General features: G+C 38.9%; 2 protein-coding genes and 1 long non-coding RNA gene across 8 annotated transcripts in view; 1 reads left to right on the plus strand and 2 right to left on the minus strand.

The window, feature by feature from the left end:
• LOC310689701 overlaps nt 1–27,483 on the plus strand; it is an 81,446-nt gene that overhangs the window by 16,024 nt on the left and 37,939 nt on the right. The window contains exon 3 of one of the 4 annotated variants that reach the window (XR_014517595.1): nt 27,107–27,473. The exons of the other annotated variants lie outside the window; for them this stretch is intronic. This is a non-coding gene — a long non-coding RNA (uncharacterized lncRNA). Of the gene's footprint in view, nt 1–27,106; nt 27,474–27,483 lie in introns of those variants that run through there. 4 annotated transcript variants of the gene reach the window in all.
• Nucleotides 534–18,277, minus strand: SLC39A12 (solute carrier family 39 member 12; the record flags this gene model as incomplete). Its single annotated transcript, XM_083469095.1, is given in 10 exon segments — nt 534–617; nt 621–674; nt 1,171–1,347; nt 10,292–10,511; nt 11,269–11,357; nt 13,792–13,854; nt 13,856–13,880; nt 13,882–13,977; nt 13,979–14,058; nt 16,275–18,277. Coding segments are annotated over 10 exon segments (1,086 nt in total). The 5' UTR covers nt 16,473–18,277.
• Nucleotides 22,737–27,483, minus strand: part of LOC310689627 (macrophage mannose receptor 1-like) — a 45,422-nt gene continuing 40,675 nt past the window's right edge. For all 3 annotated transcript variants that reach the window (XM_083467366.1, XM_083467367.1, XM_083467365.1), the window contains 2 exons: nt 24,816–24,854; nt 22,737–24,354 (listed from right to left, as the gene is read on the minus strand). In XM_083467366.1, coding sequence (XP_083323492.1) covers nt 24,125–24,354; nt 24,816–24,854 — 269 coding nt within the window. In that variant the 3' untranslated portion in view covers nt 22,737–24,124. The remainder of the gene's footprint in view (nt 24,355–24,815; nt 24,855–27,483) is intronic.

Consider the following 27,483-nt stretch of genomic DNA (forward strand, 5'->3'; position numbering starts at 1 on the left):
ATACACACTTCCTTGGGAATGTTCCAAGGAACTCATTTGTGCTTAGTAGCCTTAGTAGAAATCCGCAGGATTGTACTGCGCAGTTAGCAGACCTCTTCAGGCACTAACAATGTCGGCTAAATTGCCACATGAAGGGAGGCTGCATGATGGGAACAAGCTCACTAGCTCCAGTCCTCTGTTACCATGCTTGCCACTTGTCATGAGTTGGAATAATAATAATAATAATAATAATAATAATAATAATAATAATAATAATTTATTATATGTACCCCACCCATCTGACTGGGTTGCCCCGGCCACGGCCACTCTGGGCAGCATTTAACATATATTTATACATAATAAAACATTAAATATTAAAAAACTTCCCCGTACAATGCTTTCAGATGTCTTCTAAAGGTCATATATTTACTCATCTCCTTGACATCTCATTCCTTCTTTCCTATCATAAGATCAATGTGATCTTGATTTCTGCAGCAAAAGCAATCAAACAATGCTTGCAATCCAAAGATCCATTATTGCCATCAGCCTACAAGTCATGCCCATGTACAATGTGAGAAGGTTAGAAAGAATATAGTTAGAAGCAAGAGGGAGAACCAACCTAATAGTAATCCAAGGTTCTATAGCAGAAACATCAACCAGGGCCTCTGTGTCTGGATGTGAGTCATTTCAGGAAGCTAAAAAAAGAATGAGGCAGCAGTAAGAGAGCCAAATATATTAATATCTGGGACTGTGGGTGGGGCAGGCTGAGTCTTATGGGAAACATGACAAACTTCATTAGTAAAGACTTTTAAACCCAAGGTTTCTAAATATAAGATTCAAATCTGTAGTAAGCTTGGAACATATTTTCTACTTCATCAAATGAGAAATACAGTTCTGAGATTTCAGCTCTTACACCATCACTATAAAGAATTACTGGAAGTTTACATGCATAGAGTTTTGAAAGGAATCCTTCCAAGAAAAGAATGTTTGATGAACGCTTTCCTTATAGCAGAAAGTCCTATTTTGGTTGGAAGTGGGTTTGTTACACAAGAGCTGCAAATCAACTTTAATTCTGCAACCTACATTTGCTGTTACATAATTGAATCCTACCCGAAATTAGCAGTAGTCCAGAAGCATCCAGAGACTTGATCCAGTAGTACAGTGCCATATTTATGAGCTAAGCTATCCAACTGTTGGACACTGACTGAAAGTCAGTGTGGTGTAGTAATTAATGCAAGGATCTTTTGATATTGAAAGGCCAATGTAAAGTCTTATGAAAGCAGTTAGAGCACTTAAGAAGTTCATTAAAATGGCAATCTTTGAAGAAAGACCTGTACTTAACAGTACTGCAAAATCTCCTAAGGAGAGGAAGAGAGACATAAAATATTAATTAGCCCATAAAAGGCTGGTACTGTTTCACAGTAGTGGCTACAATTAAGATGGACCTTTCTGTGCAAAATGTTGCACCATTTCCATATGTGACATTGAAATCACCTTTTCCTTATATTCTTTATGTGAATGCCTGAACATTTTTTAATGTGAGAATTGGGGGGAAGCAAGTGTACGTTCTGGCCAAAGAGGGTTTTATATTTGCATAACAGCGCAAACCTAAATGCACTTACTAAGGAGTATGTCCTCTTGTTACTTCTGAGTAAACGTGCATGTAATGTACTATAATTTGTTCTTAAGGGTAAAAGTAAAGGGACCCTTGACCGTTAGGTCCAGTCGCGGATGACTCTGGGGTTGGGGCACTCATCTCACTTTACTGGCCGAGGGAGCTGTCCACAGACAGCTTCTGGGTCAGCTAGCATTACAAAACTGCTTCTGGCAAACCAGAGCAGCGCACAGAAACACCGTTTACTTTCCCGCCGGAGTGGTACCTATTTATCTACTTGCACTTTGACATGCTTTCAAACTGCTAGGTTGGCAGGAGCAGGGACTGAGCAACGGGAGCTCACCCCATCGTGAAGATTTGAATTGCCGACCTTCTGATCGGCAAGCCCTAGGCTCTGTGGTTTAGACCACAGCGCCACCCACATCCCAGTTTGTTCTTAAATAACTACATAGGGATCTCAGTTCCTAGCGTTCCAACCTGGCTCGCTGACAAAAGTTAATGTGCATGCTTTTCCTCTGAATTCCCAATCTTTCTCACTTGGAAATGTGATGCAGAATCATATTACTACATCCCACATGATCTACAGGTCCTTGTTAAGAAGTGATTCATGTTGGGAATTAGAAGCTTAGGACCCAGTTCTGATCTTGCACATTGGTTTTTAAAGGTCATCTGAAAGATCACCTATAGCAGGCATGGGGAACTGGATCTTGCCAGTGGGGCAAATCTTATCTCCCTCACTTTCTGGGGTTCAACATTGATTAGTTGGACCTATCAATCACATAAGTAACAAGTCTCTAACTCACCAGGGGTTTTAGACCCACCCACTGGCTACCCTCACCTGGTTCAGAACCTACCCTCCCTTAGCTTTCTGGTAGTTCTTCACGCTTGGTAACATTGGCAGGCTTCCTAGATTTCTCTGCCAACTTACAGACTAAACCTAGATGTCAACTTGTATATCCATTTAAAAATCATGAAAAGCACATTAGATCATAGAACAAGAGTACCACAAAAATAAAAGATTCTCTTTACCATTTTAAGTTTGAAAATGGCCATGCACATTAGCTAGGTCAAAATCTTAGCATGCCACACCTGAGACTGTTCTAAATTGAGATAGATTATGTATATGGATATATAATGGCTGTAGTAAAAGACAGAACTAAATGACCTTAACATTTTGTACTTTGGCATGCAGGGGTGATAGTGCTGCTAAGCACCATAATAAGCCCAGACTAGATGGAAAACAATTTGTTTTCCATGACTTTACTGTATTTGCTAAATATAGACCATGGAGAAGCAGGCAGAAATCACTGTTACCATTGACCAGTACTACAATATTAAGCAAAAGCCATTCAGCTGATGGTACTCTATTCCATATACAGTGGTACCTCTGCTTAAGTACTTAATTTGCTCCAGAGGTCCGTTCTTAACCTGAAACTGTTCTTAACCTGAAGCACCACTTTAGCTAATGGGGCCTCCTGCTGCCACCGCACCATCGGAGCATGATTTCTGTTCTCTCTTTTTTTAGATATAATTTTTATTAACAGGCCAATCAAATCACATTAATTCCAAATCACATTAGTTCCAAATTATACAGCCAGATTTTTTAAATTTTTGTTGGGGGTACCCATACTTCAAACTCCGAAAGGGATCCAAACGTCACTCTTGCTGCTGCTGCTTTAATTAAACAGTTCTATCCAGTTCTGTCCAGATAGTCTCTTTGTTATTTTCCTCATCTTCTTGTTGTTACCATATATTCATTTCTTTGTGATCTCTGATAATCTTCACAAGCGGGTTGCAGACAAACATATTCTGTGTGGGTTTTACACTCTCCAAAAGTCATATCACATAAAGGACAGACGCCATTTCCACACCTCCGTAAAAAACATTCCCACAGTCTGTCCGTTGATTTCCACAGGCTTGCCAATCTGTAACTCAGGGGGACCTGCCAGGTCAAGATCACATTCCGATAACCATACATTCACATTCCAATGACCCTGGTCCTCCTCCCCCTCGTCCTCCTATGGGCAAGCCTGTCTTAACGAAAGTCCATTTGTAACTGCGTCATAAAACTTTCTTTCCATTCCCCGATGTTTCCACCAGTCCTCTCTTTGATCAGTAATTCATTTCCACACAGTTCTTAACTCCTGCTTGTGATTAGTAATTAGCAGCGATTCTTCTCTCTGGAGGGGAGGGTTATTGGTACTCACATAAGACAAAATAAGAAAAGTTTTTTCCTCCCCCCTTTCCATTTCACTCCGACATACCAGTCTTTTAATTATGATTCTTCACTTGATTTATTTGTCCAGCCCGTCGCTCCTCTCGCAGAGATCCCATTAATCAGCAGTCTTTACTCCCGATCTTTACTTGATGTATGTGCATTAGCTTCTTTCCAATTATATATTTCCAATTATATATTTCGAGCTAATGTGAACCAGTGCGCGATTAGAGACAGTGTCAGGGAGAGCCGACCTCACCCGAGGGCTTCGTGCCAAGTGTCCTCACCCCCTTCTTTCGAATCCGGGGGTGAATTATGGACACAGCTGGCAAGGCAGTCCCCCCCATTCCCTAGGGGGGGGGGCAAGGGAGGCTGCATACTCCCATCACAGCCTCTTAATTATCTTGTGTGGGTCGGAGAGATGTTATTGTTGGCCATCTTACAATGCGCCCCCTGGTGGCCCCACGATTTCTGTTCTCATCCTGAAGCAAAGTTCTTAACCTGAAGCACTATTTCTGGGTTAGCGGAGTCTGTAACCTGAAGCGTATGTAACCCGAGGTACCACTGTACATGCTTACTATGGGTAGCTGCTTATAATAGAAAATAGTAAAATAAGTGCTTACGGAAGTAACCTGTATATAGATGGCTACTGCTTGTAGTCAGTTTCTTAAGCTGGAAAAAGTGACAGTATGCTAAGTCTGCTTAATGCATGTCCCAAATTAAAATGGGGAATCAAGTGGTTGTTGCCTTACATGGAAACCAAATACAAAATAATAAGAACAAAGTAAGGACATTGGAGAAGAAGAGGTAGCAAAGAGACTGAGAAGAAAAATATATATAAGGATAGAACACTGAGCTTTTTTAAAGCTGATTTATATGTATAGTTGCAAATTTAGATCCATTTCAGAAGAAATCCACACTATAAGTAATTTTTTTTAAGGAGGTGGAGGGTTAGGGCTTAGGTAAAATATTCAGTGCTTGGACCTGTAACCAATCCATTGGGGGATTTATATAATAATAATAATATTTTTTTTTTTTACACCCCACCCTCCCCAGCCAAGGCCGGGCTCAGAGCGGCTTACAAGCAATAATAAAAACAAGTTGAATGATTACAACTTAAAAACAACATTAAAATACGTTAAAATATTGAAAAATTAAAATATGATAACGTAGCCTCATCACAGGAGGAGAAGGAAAGGAAAAAAGCAAGAGGGAGGGAGGGAATCAAATTGGCTCCAAGCCAAAGGCCAGGCAGAACAACTCTGTCTTACAGGCCCTGCGGAAAGAAATCAGATCCTGCAGGGCCCTGGTCTCATGAGGCAGAGCGTTCCACCAGGCCGGAGCCAGAGGTGAAAAGGCCCTGGCTCTGGTTGAAGCCAATCTAACTTCCTTAGGGCCCGGAACCACTAGGGTGTTGCTATTTATGGACCTTGAGGCTCTCCGTGGGGCATACCGAGAGAGGCGGTCCCGTAGATATGAGGGTCCTAGGCTGTGAAGGGCTTTAAAGGTCAAAAGCAGCACCTTAAATCTGACCCTGTACTCTACCGGGAGCCAGTGCAGTTTGAAAAGCACTGGGTAAATATGTTCCCATGGCAGAGACCCTGTGAGGAGCCTCGCTGCAGCATTCTGCACCCTCTGGAGTTTCTGGATCAGCTTCAAGGGCAGCCCCGCATAGAGCGAATTACAGTAGTCAAGCCTGGAGATGACCGTCACATGGATCACTGTGGCCAGGTCGGGGCGGGAAAGGTAAGGTACCAACTTCTCACTCCTGGCTGCTAGAAATGAGGTTCTAGTGTAAAAATCCACATTTGAATAAGAAAAATGGTGTTACACAAGTCCTTAAAGGAACCAGTTGTTGCACAGTCTTGAGATGCTCCACTTGTGCAACCATTCTACTTTTAATGCAATAACTCTTGGGTCACTTCTAGATGACCTGTTTATTGAGCTTTTGTTTATGGAAAGATTAGATAATGTTGACTATTGAGCATTCATTCTGATTTGTTAGCAGGGAGCTTAGCTAATGCTTCAAAGCAAGTGCAATCTCAAGCTTTCCAGTACATTTTCCTGTCACTTTCTTTTTTGCAAAAAAGTCCTATTTGGGGGCTGGGGCAGGTTTGTTGAGGTTGACCTAATCAACTATAAATGTGTGGTCTAAATTTAAAACTTAAAAATAGCCATTGTTTGGAAGCACCCTTAGAAGTTGTAGCTATGTATGCTCTGTCAACCTTAAACTGGGCCATAGCATTGCTCTTCAGCTACTAGAAATGCAGAATTTGGAAGCCTTTCCTGTCAAAACTGCAAAAAGCAAAAAAAATCACATATCTATTTCTTTGATGCAGAGAGAGATGATGAGATAAAAGAGGACACTTTCTTAGAATTATCCCCAATGCAGGCACAATTAGATTGAAGCAAATTACTGTTCTGTTACCTAATATATGTTTTATGTTATTAGAGTATGATGATTGAATAGCACAGAAACAGCCAAAGATGGATTAAGATAATAGCATGGAAACTAGCCCTGAAGAAAAGACAGCATTATGCCATCCCTGAAATGGATAGCAAGTCCTATATGCCAGGGAACTGCTAAGGATCATACCAGAGCATTTAGGGGTCATGTTTTGAAATTTCCTAGATTAAAGGAAACTGAAATGTATCATTACGAGATGCAGTTATATACCTATTTGTTTCCATCTGGGCTAAATGAAGTTAGACATAGGGATGGGTGAATCTGTCAATTTCAGTTTCTTATTTTTCTAGTCTTAATGTCTCCAAATTTCCACGTCAGTTTATGATTTTAAAAAATATATCCCTTTGAAAATTCATCAGGTTCTTTGTGTAAATTTCTCCCAATGTACACATTGTTACAATGTAGTTTTCCCTAATTCCTTTTTGTATATTATATTCAGTAATATGTGTACATTTTGGTACACATTACTTGGCTGAAGAACTGAATTGCAAAATTCAGAGAATTACTAAAGGATGGTTCTGTTTTGGTTCACATAGTGTTTTTGAAAGTATGAAAGTATGAATTAGATCCCTTTAAGTGGGAACTGAATCAACTTTCTCTTCCATCTCTAGTTACACATTAATTCAACCTGCTCCATTAGTTCAAAGACTTTCAGAGGAGCTCAGAATTTTAAAATGACTCTAAGAACAAAACATAAAGCACAATAAATAGGTAAAAGAAGTTGCAGTGGTACAATCAATAGAAATACATACACCTCTATGGATAAAAATACTGAAATATGATGTGTATTTGGCTCCTTCTGCAAGGTTTAAGGTATTACATGACAGAGATATGTTGTGTGTGTGGCAGGGGGAGGTTCTCTTAACCCAAATTTTAAGCATCCCACATTAAGATTGCAATCCGATCCATGCATACATTTGTGCTGTAAGATGGCAATCCTGAATCGCTAGGATTCATTTTTACCTCTGAGTAAAAATATAGCTTTGATTCCTGGATCAAAATTTTATAATGAAAATTGAGAGTTGTGAAATTAAATTATTTTTTCTTTTTAAATGGTCAAAATTTAACTCCTTAAGGTTCCAAAAAAAAAAAGCTTATGGCATCAAGACATTGCAGGGTGGGATGAAAAACGGCAGTTGGTTTTTTTAAGTGGCAAAAATATTGGTGGGCAGATATGCTCTATAAGCCGTGGTTAGCCACCCCTAATACCCATAATTTAAGGGAAAATGTCATTTTATAGCCATGATGGGTAGCATAGAATGTGATTATGTAGTATGGAAAGAGAACTGAACCCCTGGATTGTTAAATCCAGTCAAAGGCGACTATGGGGTTGGAGTCTCATCTTGCTTTCAGGCCGAGGGAGCTAACGTTTGTCCACAGACAGCTTTCCTGGTCATGTGGCCAGCATGACTAAACCGCTTCTAGTGCAGCAGAACACCGTGATAGAAACCAGAGCAAACAGAAATGCTGTTTACCTTCCCACCGCATTGGTACCTATTTATCAACTTGCACTGGCATGCTTTCAAACTGCTAACCCCAGAACCCCAAACCACATAAATCATTGGCGCCCTCTCCTGAATCAGCCTCCAGTTCCCCTGCCTTCGTCACACTCTCGTCAGAGCCCTGGCAGTCCCTGACAGCAATAGTTTGGTTGATCATGGGCTTGTCCACATGGTTACATGTGTATTTGAAACTGCTTGTGTCTCCATCTAATTAGCAGCATTCATATCAGGCTGGTGGGTGGGCAGGTGGGTATCCAAGGCTTGTGAAGGAACAGCAGCCCAGTCCAGGCAGTTGGGTAGCCCAGGCTACCAAGTGGAGGTTTTACCATATCTAAGGGGAGGGGAGAGGTGGTAGTTTTGACAAGGTTTAAAGGAAGGAAGGTAGCTTTGAAGAAAGAGAACAGGGATGGGGATGTCTTTGTCAAGGAGTAAGGAGATTGGGGATACCTGTGGCAAGGTATGAAGGAAGGCGTGGGTGGCTTTGGTGAGAAGGTTAAGTGGAGTTGACAAATAAAGCAAGCACGGATGCAGCCCCCAGTTCTTGATAAAGTTTTACACATATTAATATATTAATGGAAGTTTATTTTACTAAATTTGTTTGAAATCATTAGGGTTGCAATCGTGTACACAAAAGCTTGGGATTAAGCCCCACTGAAGTCAGAAGGACTTACTTCCATGTAGACCAGGCTTCCTCAACCTCAGCCCTCCAGATGTTTTGAGACTACAGTTCCCATCATCCCTGACCACTGGTTCTGCTAGCTAGGGATCATGAGAGTTGTAGGCCAAAAACATCTGGAGGGTCGAGGTTGAGGAAGCCTGATGCAGATATACATATACTAATTGCACTGTAGGCCAATTTGGTTTGTGATTTTTGTCCTTTTTTTAAAAAAAATGCTTTTTATTAAATTTTCCACAAACAAAAAAAAGAGAGAGAAAAAAGATAAAAATAAATATAACATTCTTTTACAATCATCATTTTGAATCCACTTCTTTACATTGCGCATATTCACGCCCCGACCTCCTTCCTTCCCTGCTTCGGTTTTCTTAATACATATCTTCTCTTGCAGGTTCTTATTCCCCTTCTATACACATCACAGGATTCATGTTAAGCCTGCTACAGTTTTTAATCTTCTACAGTTAACTTTTATGTACGCAACAAATTTACCCCATTCTTCTTCAAACTTTGTCCCTTTTTGATCTCGGATTTTATAGGTCATTTTAGCCAATTCTATATATAATTTGTGATCATTGTCCTGATGGTGTGCTTTAGAAGATTTGGCAGAGAGAAATCATTTTTCTTTGTACATTTTCCTTTTGGTGTATTTCCAATTGTTGAAGATAAAACTATGTTCTAGTTCATCATCAACAATCCATTTAATACATGGGGCAGGTTTTATCTCTTGCTCCTCCTTGCCTCTAAGGAATATACTTGCATTGTTACATTGCAGAATTCTTGGAGGCACTCGCTAATTACAGGAAATGTTTTAATGCCAACATATTCTGATTCTATATTTAAAAAATTAAGGGCAATGTTTAAAAATAACTTAAGGGAATTGCAATCCTTAAACATCCTGGATGAGTTAGGTAATAAATGTTAAGTATGGGTTGTAGTGACTGATGTACCTACACTTTGTCTTAACTTGTGGTGATGTTACCAGCAATACATAGAGATAGAATTGCTATTTCAAATGCTTAATGACAAGTAATACTCTTATAATCCAGAGAACCAGGAGTGAATTTGTATCAGTGTGGTTCAATGAACTCTTGTTGAACTGGTAGTGGAAGATGTGGTCTACAATGCAGCAGCATGATAAACTGAAGATTGCATTACTATGTAAGAAAAATGATAAATATAGGTAGTGTGATATAAACAAGTGAGGCATAACAAGTGGGAAGCTCACATGTACCCCTCACATGTTTTGAAACAATGGGATAGCCTCACGCACCATGTCTACACTTCCTGCCACCTATAGCAGCAATGCTTCCCTGTCATGCAATTATTTGGATGGCGTAGAGAAAGGCTTTCCACCCATGCTGATTTATGTGGAGACTTTCTCCACATGGGGAGGGACTCTGGCTCAATTAATGGTGGAGGTAGGACTATTCCACATTTCTGTATAGTTCTTTTCACATCCATTTATTTCATATATTTGTATACTGCTTAATACTTAAAATCATCTCTAAATAGTTTAGAAAACAAAAAAATACAACATAACAATGAAACTGAGAAATAAAAATACAATATTAAACAAAAGTGTGATATAATGTAATAAAGCAATAACATCCCAAAAACAAAAACCTACCAGCATATTTTGAAACATCTTTAAAGTCAGGGGCCCCCTCTCTCTTGAGTCTCCCTCTTACCTGACTTACAAAGTACTCAAATTCTGCCCTGCATCTAGACAAGTCATAAAATACTGAAGTTTAGTGCATGTGTAGAATGTTTTTATTTGGGGAAGGAATCAGCAGTTTTAATGTGCAAGAACTGAAACTTAAGGAAATACAAATATTACCTGTGGAATAAGATGTAGTAGGACATCTCCAGAAAGAATTCCTACAGCTAACCCCACAAATAGCTGTAAAATGAGGGTGCAACATTCTTGACAGGAATTAGATAGAATGAGAGTTGTGCCAAACATAGATCCAGTTGTCATAAGTAAAATTGCAAGAGTTCTATAGCCATATTCTATAGAAGAAAAGATGAAAGCAATGCTAAAAATAATTCTTGCATTTCTGTTGTTAAATTAACTTGAAAGCTCAGATTTTGAAATCCAATTGTCAAATAAAAAAGGGGCAAAGAAGCACTTCATAAAGTGAAAGTAAGTTCCATGAATTTCAACAGCATTTCCATTAAATAGGATTTTTGCCTGACCCAGGGTACAAACCATAGGTCAGAGCTCATATATGCTGGAAGGATTAGGCAAAACTGTGATGTAAGGCAGATGAAACAAAGCACAGCACAGCACAGCACAGCACAGCACAGCACAGCACAGCACAGCACAGCAAAGCAAAGCAAAGCAAAGCAAAGCAAAGCAAAGCAAAGCAAAGCGGCTGAACAAATGAGCAGGTCATCTTGTAGTAGGCAAAGTAAAATTGGGAAAACAGTATCAAGTGAATCTGAAGGTTATATGTTAGCTATGCCTAATGTAAGATAATACACTAAACCATTGGAGGCAAATGTAATGCTTGAATATATGTGCGTCTTACAAGTAGAGAAAAGGTGATAGAACCAGTACTTTTGTTATCTTGATGCTCATTCAAAACATTAAAAAATAGTATATGCAATCATTGTTCTGTTAAATAGTGAGAAATGAGACAAGGTGGAGAATGGATTAAAAGTCATATAACTTTTTTATTCCTGAAAAATAACGTATTGTATCAAAATAAATAAATAAAAATTTAAAAATTGTCCAGTAGCACCTTAGAGACCAACTAAGTTTGTTCTGGGTATAAGTTTTCATGTGCATGCACACTTCTTCAGATACCTGACTTTTCATGCAAACTTAGTTGGTCTCTAATGGCTTTTATTTTATCAACTATTTTCTTGAAAATTGATGGTCTAAGTGTAAGGCATTTTATCTGAAGGAAGAAAATTTTGTTTCTTAAATTAATTAGCAGTAGCAAAAACTGCTACCATCTGTTACTAGTGACAAATAATGTTTTTTATGTAAGTGTGAAAAACAGAAGATAAAATTTAGTAACAGCATGAAATATATCACTCTTAGCAATTACTTTCTCAAAGGAAGATGCTCATGTCATTAATGAGGCAATTAAGAGAAACAAGAATAAAGTGTGTTTAGAAAAAATTGCTCTCTCTAAAGATGCTTTCAGAATTACTACTCAACCTAGAAACCATGTAAATCTTGTTTTTTTGTCTTGTTCCTGCCAATTTAATCCTATAGATAAGCCAGTTTGATTTCACCCTGACTACAGTTTACCTGATTTGAGGGTATGATTCTGTGAGGGTTAAACTATAGTACAGAGAGGAGGCTCTCCAGATAATAGGCTCCAATTCTCATCAGCCCCAGCCAAAGATATCAAAGCAAAGATATATTTGGAAATCTGCCTGTTATATGGAGTTCATTAATACTGTTTGAAGAATGGAAAATACATTGCATAAAGAATTATGGTGAAGGTAAACGTGTTTTAGTCAGGCAGATTCCATGCAGGGCCAACCTCAGAATGGCAGCACCCCGCTGGGGAATGGTACTTTCATCAGCACCACTGATGTTCAGAAAAGCAGCTTTCCTTTCCAGAACACTTATGTGTACACACTGAAGACTGAAGAAAATTGGATGAATATTTTTTATGTATTATTTATCAAGAGATTCCTTTACCACCATTCACCAAAATGGTCATAGGATGTTAAAAAGAAGAAGTAAATATACAAACATACGGTAACATTTAATTAACTTGATCACACTGTAGTACAAATAATGATATTCAAAAGACACATGACAGAATTTTCATAGATGGGGCTTAAAGTTGTCTCCTGACTGAGAGTATTTTGCAAGAAGCATTCAAGTTGAACAATTAAAATGGATTAAAGTGCTGTGCTGCCCTAGCACAACAAATCCAGTTGTGTTTTTTAAAAAACAAAAACAAAAACCAGACTTATTGCTGTTAGCAAAATGACAAGGAAATGCACTTAGAAGTGTGGGGTGAATGAATGATTAGTGGAAAGGTATATAAACACCATTCAAGGAAATCAGGATGAATGCTTAATAAAGACCAGATAGTATAATTTCTATGTAAGCTTTGTGCAAGAAAACCAAAATGAATGCGCAATAAATGGGTCATCTGCGGGAGTATCAGTCTGCAATGCAAAAGTACAAACTATATTTGTTAGAAGTAGTGATGAACACAGAGTTTAGAATTCTTGCAGGTACAAATGAGTGTGGCCTCTCTACTGTTGCAACTATCTGTTGCCCTTTCAGGATGGCAACAATGAGAAAGCTTGCTAGCTGCTGCAACATCCATTGAATAGTATCATTGTGGGCACCCAGACATTTTTCTGGTGTTGGGGGGAGAATGAGACTTGTGGCTGTTGTTCAACAGCAACATATATTAATTTTAACAGCCAGTTTAATAATCCTGCTTCTTGTTTTGTGATGATCACATGCAGTCTAAAGGAACCTGCAAATTGGCCTTTAAATTGAATGTTTAATCAAGGAGAATGGGATGTTCTCCATTATATAAAAGAATGTTATTTTACTCACTTTAGATACTGAGCAATTCACAAACCTTTTAGCAGTCAGATATAAAACAGATTAACTAGCAGAGGGTTGATCCATAGAACTCCAGCCTCAGGAAAAGATATTTCGAATACATTTCCAACTACAGTACAGTGGTACCTCAGGTTACATACACTTCAGGTTACATACGCTTCAGGTTACAGACTCTGCTAACCCAGAAATAGTACTTCAGGTTAAGAACTTTGCTTCAGGATAAGAACAGAAATCGTGCTCCAGTGGTGCGGTGGCAGCAAGAGCACCCCTTTAGCTAAAGTGGTGCTTCAGGTTAAGAACAGTTTCAGGTTAAAAACGGACCTCCGGAACGAATTAAGTACTTAACCCGAGGTACCACTGTATTGCTGTAGCAATTTTGCCTCATCCTGACAGACATAAAACGGATTAGGTTCTTCAGGAAAATAATGCAAGGTTTGGCCAGCATTCTAAATTTCCAGTTCATGCCCACTTTTGCCTCTGCTTTTCATCTACAGTACATACAGTTGAAAAGCTCATTGATAAAGCTGATAAGCAAATTACATTTTCTATGAACTTTATTGCTTTGTGTTGATTTCATGTTTCACAATATCCTTGAAGTTTGGGCAGCACTGCCTACTCAAATGTATTTAGTGATTTTAATTGATAAAAAGTGATGGTGTTTAAAAAAATGGGGGTAATACCCTTTGTAGCTGCCATTGTACTTTCGGCATGAGTGCGTACCAGCTAGCTACAGTACAAGAATCTGCTCATCATTTTACCTGTGCAGTCCTTCAATTTACTTTTACCTGGTATTCAGATATTTTAAAATGTTTCCTTATTGCTTCCACTACATCTTCAGTTTCATTCCAAGAGAAAAGTCTTCATTGCTTCTTCAGTTGACCATACTAGTTAGGTAAAATTTATAATCCTGGTTCCTCTGACTAAACATTGATGGACAGATATCTCTTTGATGCGTAATATAATAAAGAAGAAATTTTCTGGAAGACTTCTTCACTAAAATAGCTTTCTAAATCTCCTCCAGCAACTAATATCAAAGTGTCTGGTTCAAGGCACTGTGAATAAGAAAAAACCCCACATAAAATTTAAAACATGGCTCAGCAGCAAATCTCAATTAATATTAGAAAGGGTACACATTACTGCCTCAGGTCTTGAATGTTACCTGCAAGTTTGGCTGCAAAACAAGCAGGCGAGTCTGGATGAGCCAACAGAGGTATACTCCAAAAGAAAGACTCCAAGTTTTCTAATTTGTTAGCACACTCTTCATCAGTGGTTGCTGTCCATTGGGACTTATAAGAGCTGAGGGCAAGGAGACCAACAGTAGGTGGTGCCAAAGTCAATGACTACAGGTAATTCTAGTTTTGTCACCATCATGCTCCCTGCTGAGTTCTACAGGGGCAAAGCTGAGGCTGAGGAAGATGGCAGCAACTAATCATAAATAAGAAGGCAGGTTGGCTGAGAGCAGAACTACATTGCTGGAGCAGGTTGTAGGGCTGCCATATGTCCAGATTTTTCCAGACATTATGGGGATTTCAAAGGTGAAATTAATTTCTGGGGAGGAATTTCTTAGACATGTCAACATCTTTTTAGGTGTCCTGATTTTTACTTTTTGAAATATGGCAATCCTATCCATTTGCCCTTATGGATCAGCCTCCGTTGCTCTTCATCAAAACCCTTTGCTGTGCCTAAAAAGAAAAACTCTTTAAAAGAAGTTGCCTTTTATCAAGTCCTTCTAACTCAGTATTGCCCACTCTGGCTGAAAGTAGCTCTTCACGGACTCAGGTACCATTTTCTCACACCGCCTTCTCCTTGATCTTTAAATGAAAAACAAACACATAAAATTGGAACCAGGGACTTACCACATGCAAAGTATGTGCAAATGCAATTATGATTCATCGCTTCTTCATTTTCTCCCTTCCCAGAAGGGAACAATTGGTTATTACCTCTGATGAAGAATATACCATACTCAAAATGCATTTAGCAGTTTGGAGAGGTTCTGTAAACAGAAGCAATTTGTTCAAGCACCTCTTAAAGTTTATCTCTGTTTGTTGGGCTGAAAACTGGTGCTGACCTCCTTCCTTTCCTCTCCTTAGACTTCACCCCAGTTACTCTTGTACCTGCTTTTTTCACCATAGCTACCACTTCCTGGCTACGACCATTTTAGGAGCCATGGTGTTAGGTTATGATGCAGGGTTCTGGAAGTGGCATCAGTAGTAAGGTAGAAAAACTGTGTGATGAGGTCTTTCTTTATTGTTGCATTTTGGGAGTTAATAACTAATGCTTAAGCAGCAGAAGAAGAATTTGCTGAAAGCTATCTGGTAAACTTTATAGCTGTGTTGGAATTTGAACCTGTGTTTCCCACCTGCTCCTCAGCCACACCCAGTGGTGCCCCCTTGAATAAAATAGGAGGGGTAAGCCCCACCCTGCATAATCAATCACATGATGCGGCACATGCACCCTATTTGAATGGCAATACCCATCAACTTTGGGGGGGACCCAGGCCCCTCAAATATTTTATTGGGGGAGTGAAGACCCCTTGGCCCCTAGGAGTTGGCTTCTATGGCCACACCCCTTACCATGTCTAAATGCTCTATACCAGCAGTGGGGAACCTTAGTTCTGGGGACCAAATGCAGCCCTCCAGAACTCTGGCCCTTGGGACTCTCCTTAGATCATGCCCCTTCTCAGCCACATATTTAATGCCCCCTTGCTCTAAACACTGTCTTACATTGGTTTTTAAAAAGTCTAAGAACAGGTGTTATACCCTCCAAAATCTGACAGACAGAAAGGACATGCTTGTAATATGCAGTATACTCTAAGGGCCCAACTAGATGAGATCCTATTCATCCAAATACCATTTATTTGAATGACATTCTAAAAGACTGTTAATCTGAATCACTGGCACATTACCAACATTTTGAACTTGAGGCTTGCAGGAAATGGCAAATGGATCTAAGATAATTTTGGTTATATATTTAGCTCTCAAAATAAAATAGCTTAGGAAGTTCCAGAGAACCATTTTAGTGTTTGTGAATCCCTTTCTAGTGTCTATGTAAGTGTTACAGTTGAAGCGGAAAAAACTAAATGGTAACAAATAAATGTACACATGTACCTGAAGAACATAGTACATCTGTTGAAAACAACATATAAAATGAATAAATATACAAATAGCAACACAATCCTTCTTTGTTGGGATGCGAAGTGAATCACATGAAAATGCTGTGCTTACTAAGTTATCCATACAATTTTCCATTTACCACTTGACTCACTGACCAGATTACAGTCCTCTTGCACCCCCCCAATCCTTTGTGGACATAAAGTTCTCTCCAGTATTTTCTTGATAATTTCTCCTCTTTGGTTCTGGTGGTGTTCACTATAGTTGTTAACTGACATGATACCTAAATCAACTTTCAGATACCTGTGGTGAGAGGCAGAGCTGTTGTCTTCCTTCAGTTCTTTATCAGGATGCATTCCTTCAGTATTTGGTCCAAATATAAAAGTCAAAGATGCTATCCAAAGAATGAGACAGGTAGTCAGGAAACATATTTCCTCCCATAGTCTGTGTTTGCGTTGGTGGTGCTGAATTCTGGTTTGCAGTTCACAGCTTTAAACTTGAAACCTGAAGAATTTATACAATAAAGGGGGGAACCCTCAATTAGAGTGGCTGCAATATGTTTGGAAGGATTTATATGGTTGGCTAAGCTGATTTGCAGCGACAAGCTGTTTCTGAACAATGTGGGGGTCTGCAGGGAAACAGCAGGAAGCTAAGTCGACTGTGGGTAGAATGGTTCAGTAGCATTACAAAGTAAAAGGGTGACTCAAATGGATCATTCCTCTCCCCCATCCCCAACAACAATAATAAAATCCTTGTAGTAAATTGCTCCATTCTTCATTAACCAATTTGATAATGGTAGGCTTCTGTGATAAGTTTATGAAAAGGTTTTATGTTTCCCTTTCACTGCATAATGTCAGGAGGACTAGGAAAATTCAATGAAGATTGCATATTAGTATAAGAGCTCTGCAAGTGTACATACGTACCAGTTTCCAGTCACTTCCAGTCACAACAAAGAGCTTGAACCTATGAGTCTCTGAACTAATAGAAAACAGCAGGTTCTATTTTACCTGTGTTGAAGCATCTCTGCTTTGGTCTACATTTATGAAAGAATGAGGTGGTATTCTGCACTACACAGCTTCAAACTGTAGGTGTGTATTCTGGATTTGAATGTTTCTAAATGAGAGAAGGTGAAGAACACTATTCCAGCACTTTGTTGTGTTTGTTTCTATTCACAAAGGCATAGGACTGTATTAAAAATGTGATCACCCACCCACAGACTGAGTGGTACAGTCCAGAACACCACCTCATCATAACTTCTCAGTCACTGCAGTTCTAGTGCTCTGCCCTTCCCACAAACACACATAATACTGCAACATCCAGTTTCTTTATGTATTACATTTATGTCTCACCTTTCCTTCAAGGAGCTCAAGGCAGCATACATGAAATTGCATCCCAGTTTATCTTCACAACTATCCTTAGCTTAGGCTGTGAGAAAGTTATATGCCCTAGATCATCCAATGAGCTTCATGACTGAGTGGGGATTTGAATTTGATTTTCCTTGTCATACACACTGTCAGGGGCTGGACTGAGGTGGAATGGTTGGAACCGTGCCCCCCATTCCAGCACCTTCCCGAGAAGAGGAGGATAGTATTGATTTAGAACAGTGGCTTGCAGAAGGTTCAGAGGCTACAGAGGGGAGAAGCTGGGAAATACTGGGGAATAGCAGGAGGAAGAAGCACCAGGGGAGAGACAGCTAACAGACTCAGTGTCTCTTGAAAGCATTCCTGACCCCTACTCTCCCAGAACAAGGTGTGCCTTTAGGGTGGTAGAACAGAAAACTCAAAGGCAGAAAGCATAGGTCAGTCAGCGCAGGGGTGACATAGAATAGGGGAAACTGATGTGGTGGAACTTTACTTGGAGCAATGCCATTTACTAAGAGAGACTGCATTCCTTAGTCTCTCTCTTTGAATATTGAATAAACTACCTGGTAAGAACTCTTTTTGTTTTTCCACTTCTTGGCATCCCACCATAAAAGGGATAGGATTCTCTGAAGCCTTGACACTAACCACTACAACACACACTGGATTCACATTGGACTTAAGATTATCTTTATTGGCCTCAGAACCAAAGACAAAGTGAAGACAGCTGTCATGTTGTTTTCATCAAAATAGAACCTGTACAAACACTTGTACAACACTTATTTAAGATAGTATGTCATTGCACATTTGTAGAATGTCATTGCCTCCTCATTTTTTTAAAAAATCAGTTAGTCTCTACACATCTATAGACAGAAGATGAGTTTCCATGTAAGAGGACCAACAAGTATGATTTTCAGATGAGGTTGACTCCACACTTCTTGTTTAGCAGTTAAGCCATAGAGCATGACATCATTTTTAAAATTCATTTATTGTTTGTACCTACACACCCACTGCCAAAAACAGACACAAATACTTTTAAAATGTGAGGAAACACCTGCTTCTAGTTGCATGCAGTTTTCCTCCCTGCAGAAAAAAAAAACCACACCAGTGAACTTTTCATTATCCAAAACCATTCTTTCTCTAAATTTAAAGAACAAAGAATTCTGTGGCACCTAACAGACTAAGAAATTTATTAAGACGTAAGCTTTTAAGGGCCACAATCCATTTCATCAGATGCCTGAAATGTAATCCTGAATTAGCAAGTTTGCATACACATGGTGGTGGTAGTGAAGAATGTAAAACAGTGAGATTAGAGGGAAATGAAATGTAAAGAGAGAAAAAAAGCAAACTAACATCACATTTTGCTAAAAGTTATTAATGTTCTCATCATGAACCTGAAAAGAACCCTGCAAATATGTAATTTTATCAAAACATGCTTAGATATGTATGAAGATTCGCTTGTGCCCATGCCAGGAAACTCCTATAGACGTACAATTTATTCTATATCTAATTCCAGATACTGCAAAGGACATCACTTTTTTCTGGGAGGACGTAGGGGGAAGTATACCCCTAAACATTTTGTGAATCTAAATTTGGCCTCATTGAGGGGCAGTATTTAAGTATGAGTAGGAAAATGACAGTACCCCTAAACATTTTTTTAGGGGAAAAAAGCACTGGCAAAGGACATCGCTCATAAAATGTCCTTCATCCCAATACAATATACCTTCTGTATCAAAAGACAAACTTTTGCTTTGAAATAGGAAGTTTGGCCTACTGTAGCCAATAATAATAATAATAATAACAATTTATTATTTATACCCTGCCCATGTGGCTGGGTTTCCCCAGCCACTCTAGGTGGCTTCCAACAAAAATTAAAATACAGTGGTCTGTTAAACATTAAAAGCGTCCCTAAACAAACACAGCAATGAATGTATCCATCCCTTTACTGGAAGCCTCCTCCATACAGCATTCATGCCTGTTATACACAACATCAGACCTGATTTACTGTAAAAGAATGTAGGTTTCATTGCGAAATAAAGCAGTGCTAAGAAGCTATAAAAGTAGAAGCAGCTAATAATGCCTGCCAAAACAGTGCCTGGCGTACAGTCAGATGGGAAATTAACAACTGTGTGGATGTTGAAGAAGGGCTTTTGATGATTAAAAATAGTTTTAGTTTTAGGGTGGCACCGGGAAAGGATTTAAAACTGAAAAAATGTTAGAAGGAAACCCCCATCTTGAATTTTCTCCTCTTACCTTTGCTCTGGGGGATAAAAGGGAGGACTGTGTATCTTTAGCTTTGTGGCCTTTTGAATCCCTCAAAGTATTAAGCTGCTGGGAAGCCCAGTGTTTTTTAAATTCCTTGGCTGTGCTCTGCAAGCCAGAGAGGATTAGTTTATTCCTGCTTTGAAAAGTTTCTGGTTGCTATGGAGAGAGTTGTACTTAAGGTAACAAGGGAGGTGGATAGACATTTTGTACAAGTTCTTCCTGGCAGGTTTCAGAAAGTACATTGTAAAATATAGCTAACTATTTTAAGTGTATATCTTATGCAACTATATCCTAGTTAGATACATATCTGAATAACAATTTATCCATTAAAAATTATAAAGTAATCAAGAAGCACTTCTATCTTTTAAATGATATTTTCCTGCAAAAGAAAAAAAAGTATTGAAAATGTAAATGCTTTCTATTTCATTCACAGAATATCTAGATTCCAGGCCCTCCTCCACTCCTTAAAGTAAGAATAACTTAAGAAAGAAACCTCTATATCAATTTTTATTATTTGGGCTCCTTCCAGGCAACCCATTTACCGGTAGCAAACATTCATCCTGATTTGTTTGCAGGGAGAGTAGATGACATTGGCTATTTATCAAACATTCGTTCTGATTTGCTTGCAGGGAGGTTAGATGATGTTGGGTCAATGCCAATGTTATCCCACTCTTCCCAGTACATTCCCCCCCCAAAAATTCCTTCTTGCAAAAAGTCTCCCATCTTTTTGGGGAAGTGGGTTGTTCTGTAATACATTCAAATCAATATCTCCTGCCTGAGTGGTTCTGTGTTCTCTTTCTACTTTCTGTTATCCTGACTGTGTGTTTTGCTTTTGTAACTGGATGCAGTCTTATGAGCTGAAGTTTTTGAATCTTACTGGGGATCCAGAAAGATCCTGTACGCTTTTGAACCTCAGTAAACTATTACTGAAGAATTCTACTGCCTGAGTGTATATATTTTATTTTGAACTTTGCACGGGAGTTGAACCCCACACACTCTGCTACCTTCTGCCCATGTTCTGGAGTTGCTGTATTTAGGCATGGAGACAGGGGGGTGCTGGATTCTAAATGGAAGCATTGCAGACAAGGGCATGCTCTGTGGCTCACTTGGATTCTTATTCTCTGCTCACTGCTGGAGATAGAGCCAAGTAATGGCTAACTTGTATATTTTTTAAAAAAAAAAGGGGGGGTAACAACCATTCGTGTTTCTATGTCCCAGCAGCCCTTGATACAGTCTGAAATCTATTTTGCACCCTAGCACAATATACTGTAATTTAATTCAGTCTACATAAAACTTCCCATGTTCCACCTCAAGATAGTTAGATTATGTAGAATTCCAGGCATTTCCATAATCTCCCTTCTCCCCTCCATTAATGTTATGGTTTTGCTTTACATGTAACATGACTTTGTGATATATTAGTCAGCCCTAATAAAGGCTGCTGGATCTCTCCCCCCCACACACACACATTGGACCAATTACATGGTTGCCTGAAATTTTTCTAAGCATGACTGCATAGTTTAGTCAAGACAGCCAGTGCTATGTAATGCATAAGAATTCCCTAAATGCAAATATAATCAGAGGGATGCACTCCATTAAAGTCATGCATACGACTGTTAGCCAGCATTTGGATTGCTGAATCCACAGGTAAGGGCATCTATCTCTCATTAGCTCACGACAAGGATTACTTTTGCCAGGGAATGGATGGTGGGAGTGCAACCCTATTGATTTTCCTGGACATTTCAGCAGCTTTTAATACCAACTGTCAAGTTCTTCTGGATCAGCTGTCTGAATTGGGACTGAGGCGGGGGAGCACAGTGTTATGGTGGCTCTAGTCCTTCCTGGAGAATCATTTTCAGAAGGTGCCGTTGGCGGATTTCTGTTCCATGTCTATGGACTGCCTCAGGGTTCTATTCTGCCTCCTATTCTTCTGGAGATCTGAAGTATCAGCAGTGTGAAGATGACACATTGCTATGAACAAGGGCCCCAGATTTCTGTATTGCACAGTTATTTCCATCACTGTCAGCAACTGAATAACATGGGGATGTTAATAAGCTTTATCATACTCACTTCTTGGCTAATAGCAGAAACAACTCTATATGTGCCAGCAGTTCAGCATAAGAGTTTAGTTTTATTTACACAGCGGTGTGGGATATTATATTTTAATGATGCCCTCTTGGTAATGTGCAGCTTTCTGATAGAGGACCACAATTTACTGAGCAACAGCCACTACTGAACTGGTGAACTACTTATCTTGACGAACTTAGTAAATGAGCTTTGAGCTACCTTACTAAGCACAGCAATTGTGAGGAATAAAGGATGAAACCTGCACACTTCAGATTTCCCCTATGCTATCAGTGTGCCGTGTGCATATATTCTGTAATTAGATCCATGGGGTGCATTTTTTATGAAAGAATCTTACTCTCTGCACAAAATGAAGTGGTGGAGGAGTACACGTGGCAAGTCTGCCAATGCAGAAATGATGACATAAATAATACCCACATTTCAGAGTAATAATAGAAGTACCATGCGCCAGTGTAAATGTGTAGAACTAGATCAGACAATACTTCTCCTCTAACCTAAGCCATCAGGTGGTCTTCCCATGGAGACATATTGAATTTGGTGGATTCCTGAATGTTCTGGGGAATTTTGCAGGATGTAGTCAGATTTTTAAAAAAAAATTAAAAAAAATTCCACTGTTGTGCTGTAGAGATCCTGGCAGCTAACAGCATCCATATCAAAAGTTCCTTTTGGTGAAATGTTGTCATAGAATCTGTCCACATATTTAGTAGGATAACTGAGGAGAAATGTGAATGTGTGTTTTAATAATTTCCGATATCTCTTGATGAATTTGATTCCAGAATAAACCATTTTCACCTGAGAGAGGGGGAAAGTCCCCATCACCTTTCCCAGCAGTTTGTTGCTGTGTTGTAATAATATTTGAATGGGTGTGTGATGCTACCAGTGTAGAATTTTTAAGGAACACGTTGCAGATACTGATTTGTATGGTTTAATTTTTTTTAGTTAGTTAGTTAGATTTGTATATCACCTTTCATCCAAAGATCACAGAGGGGTTCACAGCTTAAAAATACAAAATGAGAGCACAAAATAGTTAATATAACAAAAACAAACAAACCCCCACAACACATTTAAAAGGCCCTAGAATGTTAATCAGTCAAAGACCGGGTTGAAGCAAAATGTTTTTGCCCAATGCCTAAAGATATGTAATGAAGTGTAGTTGGGCCAGGATTGGTGTAATATGCTCAAACCATCTTGCCTTGGTGAACAGCCTGGCTGCCGAATTCTGTACCAGCTGAAGTTTCCAAACTGTCTTCAGAAGCAACCCCACATATAACATGTGGCAATGATCTAACATAGAGGTTACCAGAGCATAGCCAACAGAATTTAGGCTAACCTGTCAAGATAGGAGAATAGCTGGGCCACTGAGGTCGCCACTGCAATTTTCAATGGAAACAACAACAAAACCCCGATTTTAAAAACACTCAACTTTAAAAGCAGTTAAAAGCAATTTAAAAGATTTTAGACGATCGGGGCAATAATAATATCAACAAAACCTGCTAAACGGTACCCTAACCCAAAGACATGCCCTCTAACAAGACAGAAGCCGAAACAGTCTTAGGTAAGAAAATGCATTTACAACTAGGTGCTATGTATGCAGTTACTCTTTCTTACTTAGCACCTGGGCTGCACATATGGAAGCCTATTTTCATACTGATGATTGGCACTTCTGGAGGAGAAGTGCAAGGGTGGACACAAAGAAACATTTCACTATCATATTTAAGAAAACAAATAAAACCATGCCATTTTAAGCCATAAGCAGAAATGCCACCAAACAAGCAAAGGCTAGACATACAATGCAATCAGAAATAGGCCTATCTACGGATACAAAATTAGGTACTGAATCAGAACCTGGGCTGCACATATTGAATCCTTTAAAAAGAACAAAAAACATCTTGATTATTATCTTTTCTGGAAGAGTGGAAGAGGGTGAGATACACCCCTTGCTCTTTCTACAACACCGGACAAGTGGGTTTTTTTTTCATGCATGGCAAAAATATTGTGCAGTACCTTGGTTGCCAAAGGATAAGGACGACACAATCCTTAATTTTTCAAGTCAAGTAATATTTAATTTGAACATATTTTGTGAATATGTTTTCACTAAATAATAATTATGCATTCAGAGAATTCCACATAATAAGCATGATCATAGAAAGTACCCTTGCATATTAAGGCTTCGGACAAACCATTCCCAACAATGGTTACTTCTCGGAAATGAATGAATAAAATGTGCAATCCTATACCTGTCAATTCAGAAGTAACTCCTATTGAGCTCTCTGGGACTTACTCACAGGTAAGTGCATATAGCATTACATTCCTTTGTCCTCCACGTGCACTTCTGACTCATTATTCTGAATAAGAATCCTATTGTCATGATACAAAGCGTTGTCAAAGCTACCAGTAGTTTGTTGTTGTCGAAATCTTCTTCTGTAGACAATATAAAGTGCAGTGCCTGCACCAATGAGGATGAGGATGAAGAACACTGGGAAAACCACCTTTATAACTCGGCCACGTCCTGATGCAGAACTATCTTCTTGCTCTGCCAATGGGGGAAAATGTAATATATATATAAAATATAATAGACAACACTGAATACTATATACTATGGCAAACCAGTGACAACCCCCTTGTAAGAACAGGAGGGATGTCTGGGTGGTATTTTCTGCACATAAGCATAGTGTGCTGAAAACTTACCAGCCAATGAAATGGTCACCTGACTGCAAGGAGGGAAGGGGACGCAGAAGCAAAAAAGATGCACTGGAGTAGCTCAGATTCCTCTTAAAATAGGAATACACCCCCCTTTTAAAAAAAAAAACAAAAAACCACTATGGCGAAAGATTTTGAGTTGAGGGTTTGTTATGGTCCCAGTTATTTCATCAACCCCATGCCTAGAAATTTGAGTCAGAAGTTCTTTTTGGAGAATGTTTGGCTCAATGTTCTGGATAGCACAGATGTTTGTAATTTTACCTGAGGTTTTTTTTAAAAAAAACCCAGTCTTACCTGCAGTTTTTGTAGGTGACTTAGTTGTCTCTTCAATAACTGTAAAACAAAAGAAATGTTTAAGGTGTGTGTGATTGTTGTGTGTATCTATTTATCATCTATCTATCTACAGTAATAGCAAAGTACAGAAGCAAATGTTTTCAACATAGTAGGGAAGACAGGTATGCAAGACAGTATTATTAACCTTTTTTTTTTTAGTTCAGAGCTTTGATTAGCAATAAAGTAAGCCAGACTAATGTGGAAGAGTAAAAGGAAAGTTAGTCTGCTTGCCAGCAAATTCAGCCAGCATTATCTATTAAAAAAATGTAGGAATGGTCAATTGAACATTCAAATATTGTCGTATAATGGATTCTACCATGAGTAGCTTTTAAAAATTGAAATGAATGTTAAGTTCTCACAAGTTAGAAAAGGGTTTAAAATGTGAATGGTTCACTGAATGATTCTTCTCTTTAGCTTTTGTTCTGGAAAACCAGGATAAGGTTACAGAAATAACTTTCAAAAAATAAATGTGAGCTTTTAAAATCAGTTGTGTTAAGTAAGCAGCAAGCCATTTCAAGCATCATTTGACAAGGAACAAATAGGTGGTCAGGTGACATTATCAAATTGACTGGAGTACCTAGAAACAAACTACAGTAGTACCTCGGGTTACATACGCTTCAGGTTACATATACACTTCAGGTTACAGACTCCGCTAACCCATAAATAGTACCTCGGGTTAAGAACTTTGCTTCAGGATGAGAACAGAAATTGTGCTCCAGTGACATGGCGGCGGCAGCAGGCCCCATTAGCTAAAGTGGTGCATCAGGTTAAGAACAGTTTCAGGTTAAGAACAGACCTCCGGAATGAATTAAGTTCTTAACCCGAGGTACCACTGTACATGGAATGGATTTAATGGGGAATGTGGGGGGTAGGGAGAGGGAGTTTATTGAAAGGATTGCATTCAAGTAGATTGGGCCCTTGTACCTCCTAATTATTCCTCTGCTTGGTATACTTATATCCTGCACTTCTTCCTAAGAGATTAGGGCAGTTTACATATGGCTTGGGGTAGTATCATATCCAGGTAACTTTCAGACCTGCTTAGCTTTAGTATAACTGCTTCTTATGCTTTCAAATTGGTCCCTCTCCATTTCTCCCTCAGCTGATTTCATTGTTCTTGTTAAGAAAAGTGTTGCAGTAAAAGTAATTTATTTGGAAACAAGTCCTGCTGGTTTCATTGGCATGGAATTCTGAATAAATGTGGCACACTTGTAACTCTCTGCCAAGAACCGATCCCCTGTAGACTGAAATATATCACCTTTTGGAACGAATGTCTCAATAAGCTAACCTTCTGCTTTTCCATCCAATGTAATCAATTGCTATCTACAAGTCTTATCTGAGGTTTTGTTACAACCAAGCAATATATAAATCTTGTGAAATAAATACGCAATTATTATCCATTTACCACATTTGTATTTCAACTTTTCCAGAAATAGCTTAGTGTGCTGCACATTTTTTACCCTTCTATTCAATACTCAGAGGAGAAACTAGAGCAAAACTGATTCTTGATGGGACATTCCTAGGTAAACAAGGACTCTGCCAGTTCCTTTGTCTCTAGCCTAGTGTAAACATTGAATTCTGGAGATATGGCAAGGTCTGGTAGTTTAGGATGGGGACTGCCAGTCTATCTGCCATGTATGCATTGGGCTGTGCACATATCTCTCAGTAGGTCTGCACTCCTGATTCACAATGTCCTTCCTTGGAGGTAATGGACAAAAAAGAAAAGTGGACTACTAAAGTCACCAAATCTGTTTCTTTAAGTAAAATTGCCCTGGAGAGTATTAAGTCACTCTTTTGCAACTGAAGAGTACAGATGACTGGAGAGGGTCTTATCACTTGGAGATTGGTGTGAGTGTAATAATGTTACAGGGAAAGAATAAAAATGCACCTCAGATAGGACATTTGCTTCCAGATGTGCTTCTTTCAATTAGAAAATATGTTACTGTTTAAAAATGGGGACCAAGTTTTGAATTTGAAATGTTCGGTCTGTTCACTCAATCCCTATGCTTAGCAAGATCAGGCATGGTGACCTGAGCCTTAAAACTATCAAAGTGGAATCTATTAAATGGTTTTTCCTTTTGAATAAAAGGAACGATTTATTAAAATGTTGAATATACCCATTCTGAGGACTGTAAATAATAGTGGGAACCTTTACTATTATATATTTAGCAAATGTTAAGAACATTATTAAATATAGAAGTAGTGAAAATGATTATTCTCTAGCTTTGGTTCTATCTTTTAACATTTGTTGTTAGAGAGTCGATGACTGGAAGCTCCAGTAAGGTCTGCCAGAAGTTTGAAAGAGAATGGGAAGTAACAAAGAGTATGGAGGACACACAAAAAAGAGGACCAATTTGATGGAATGTGCAAGAAAAAGAAAGGCAGTTGGAAAAGATTGCACCCCCCCAAAAAAACCCCACTGAGAACTTGCTAGTAAGGATAGAACAAGGCAGAATATTATAAACATGAAGAGACAGGAAACAGTCCCTCTCTGGACAGTAGTCTCACAGAAACACCTTTGTTACACAACTTTAAGAAGAGGGCAGATAAAGAGATGACACGGATAAACTTATAGTAATATGAATCTAGCCAGAAAACAATTACATAAGACTGTCCTAAGACAGTTACAGAT

This window comes from Podarcis liolepis, assembly GCF_965112155.1.
Source record: "Podarcis liolepis genome assembly, chromosome: 12".
In the NCBI taxonomy this organism is placed as follows: domain Eukaryota; kingdom Metazoa; phylum Chordata; class Lepidosauria; order Squamata; family Lacertidae; genus Podarcis; species Podarcis liolepis.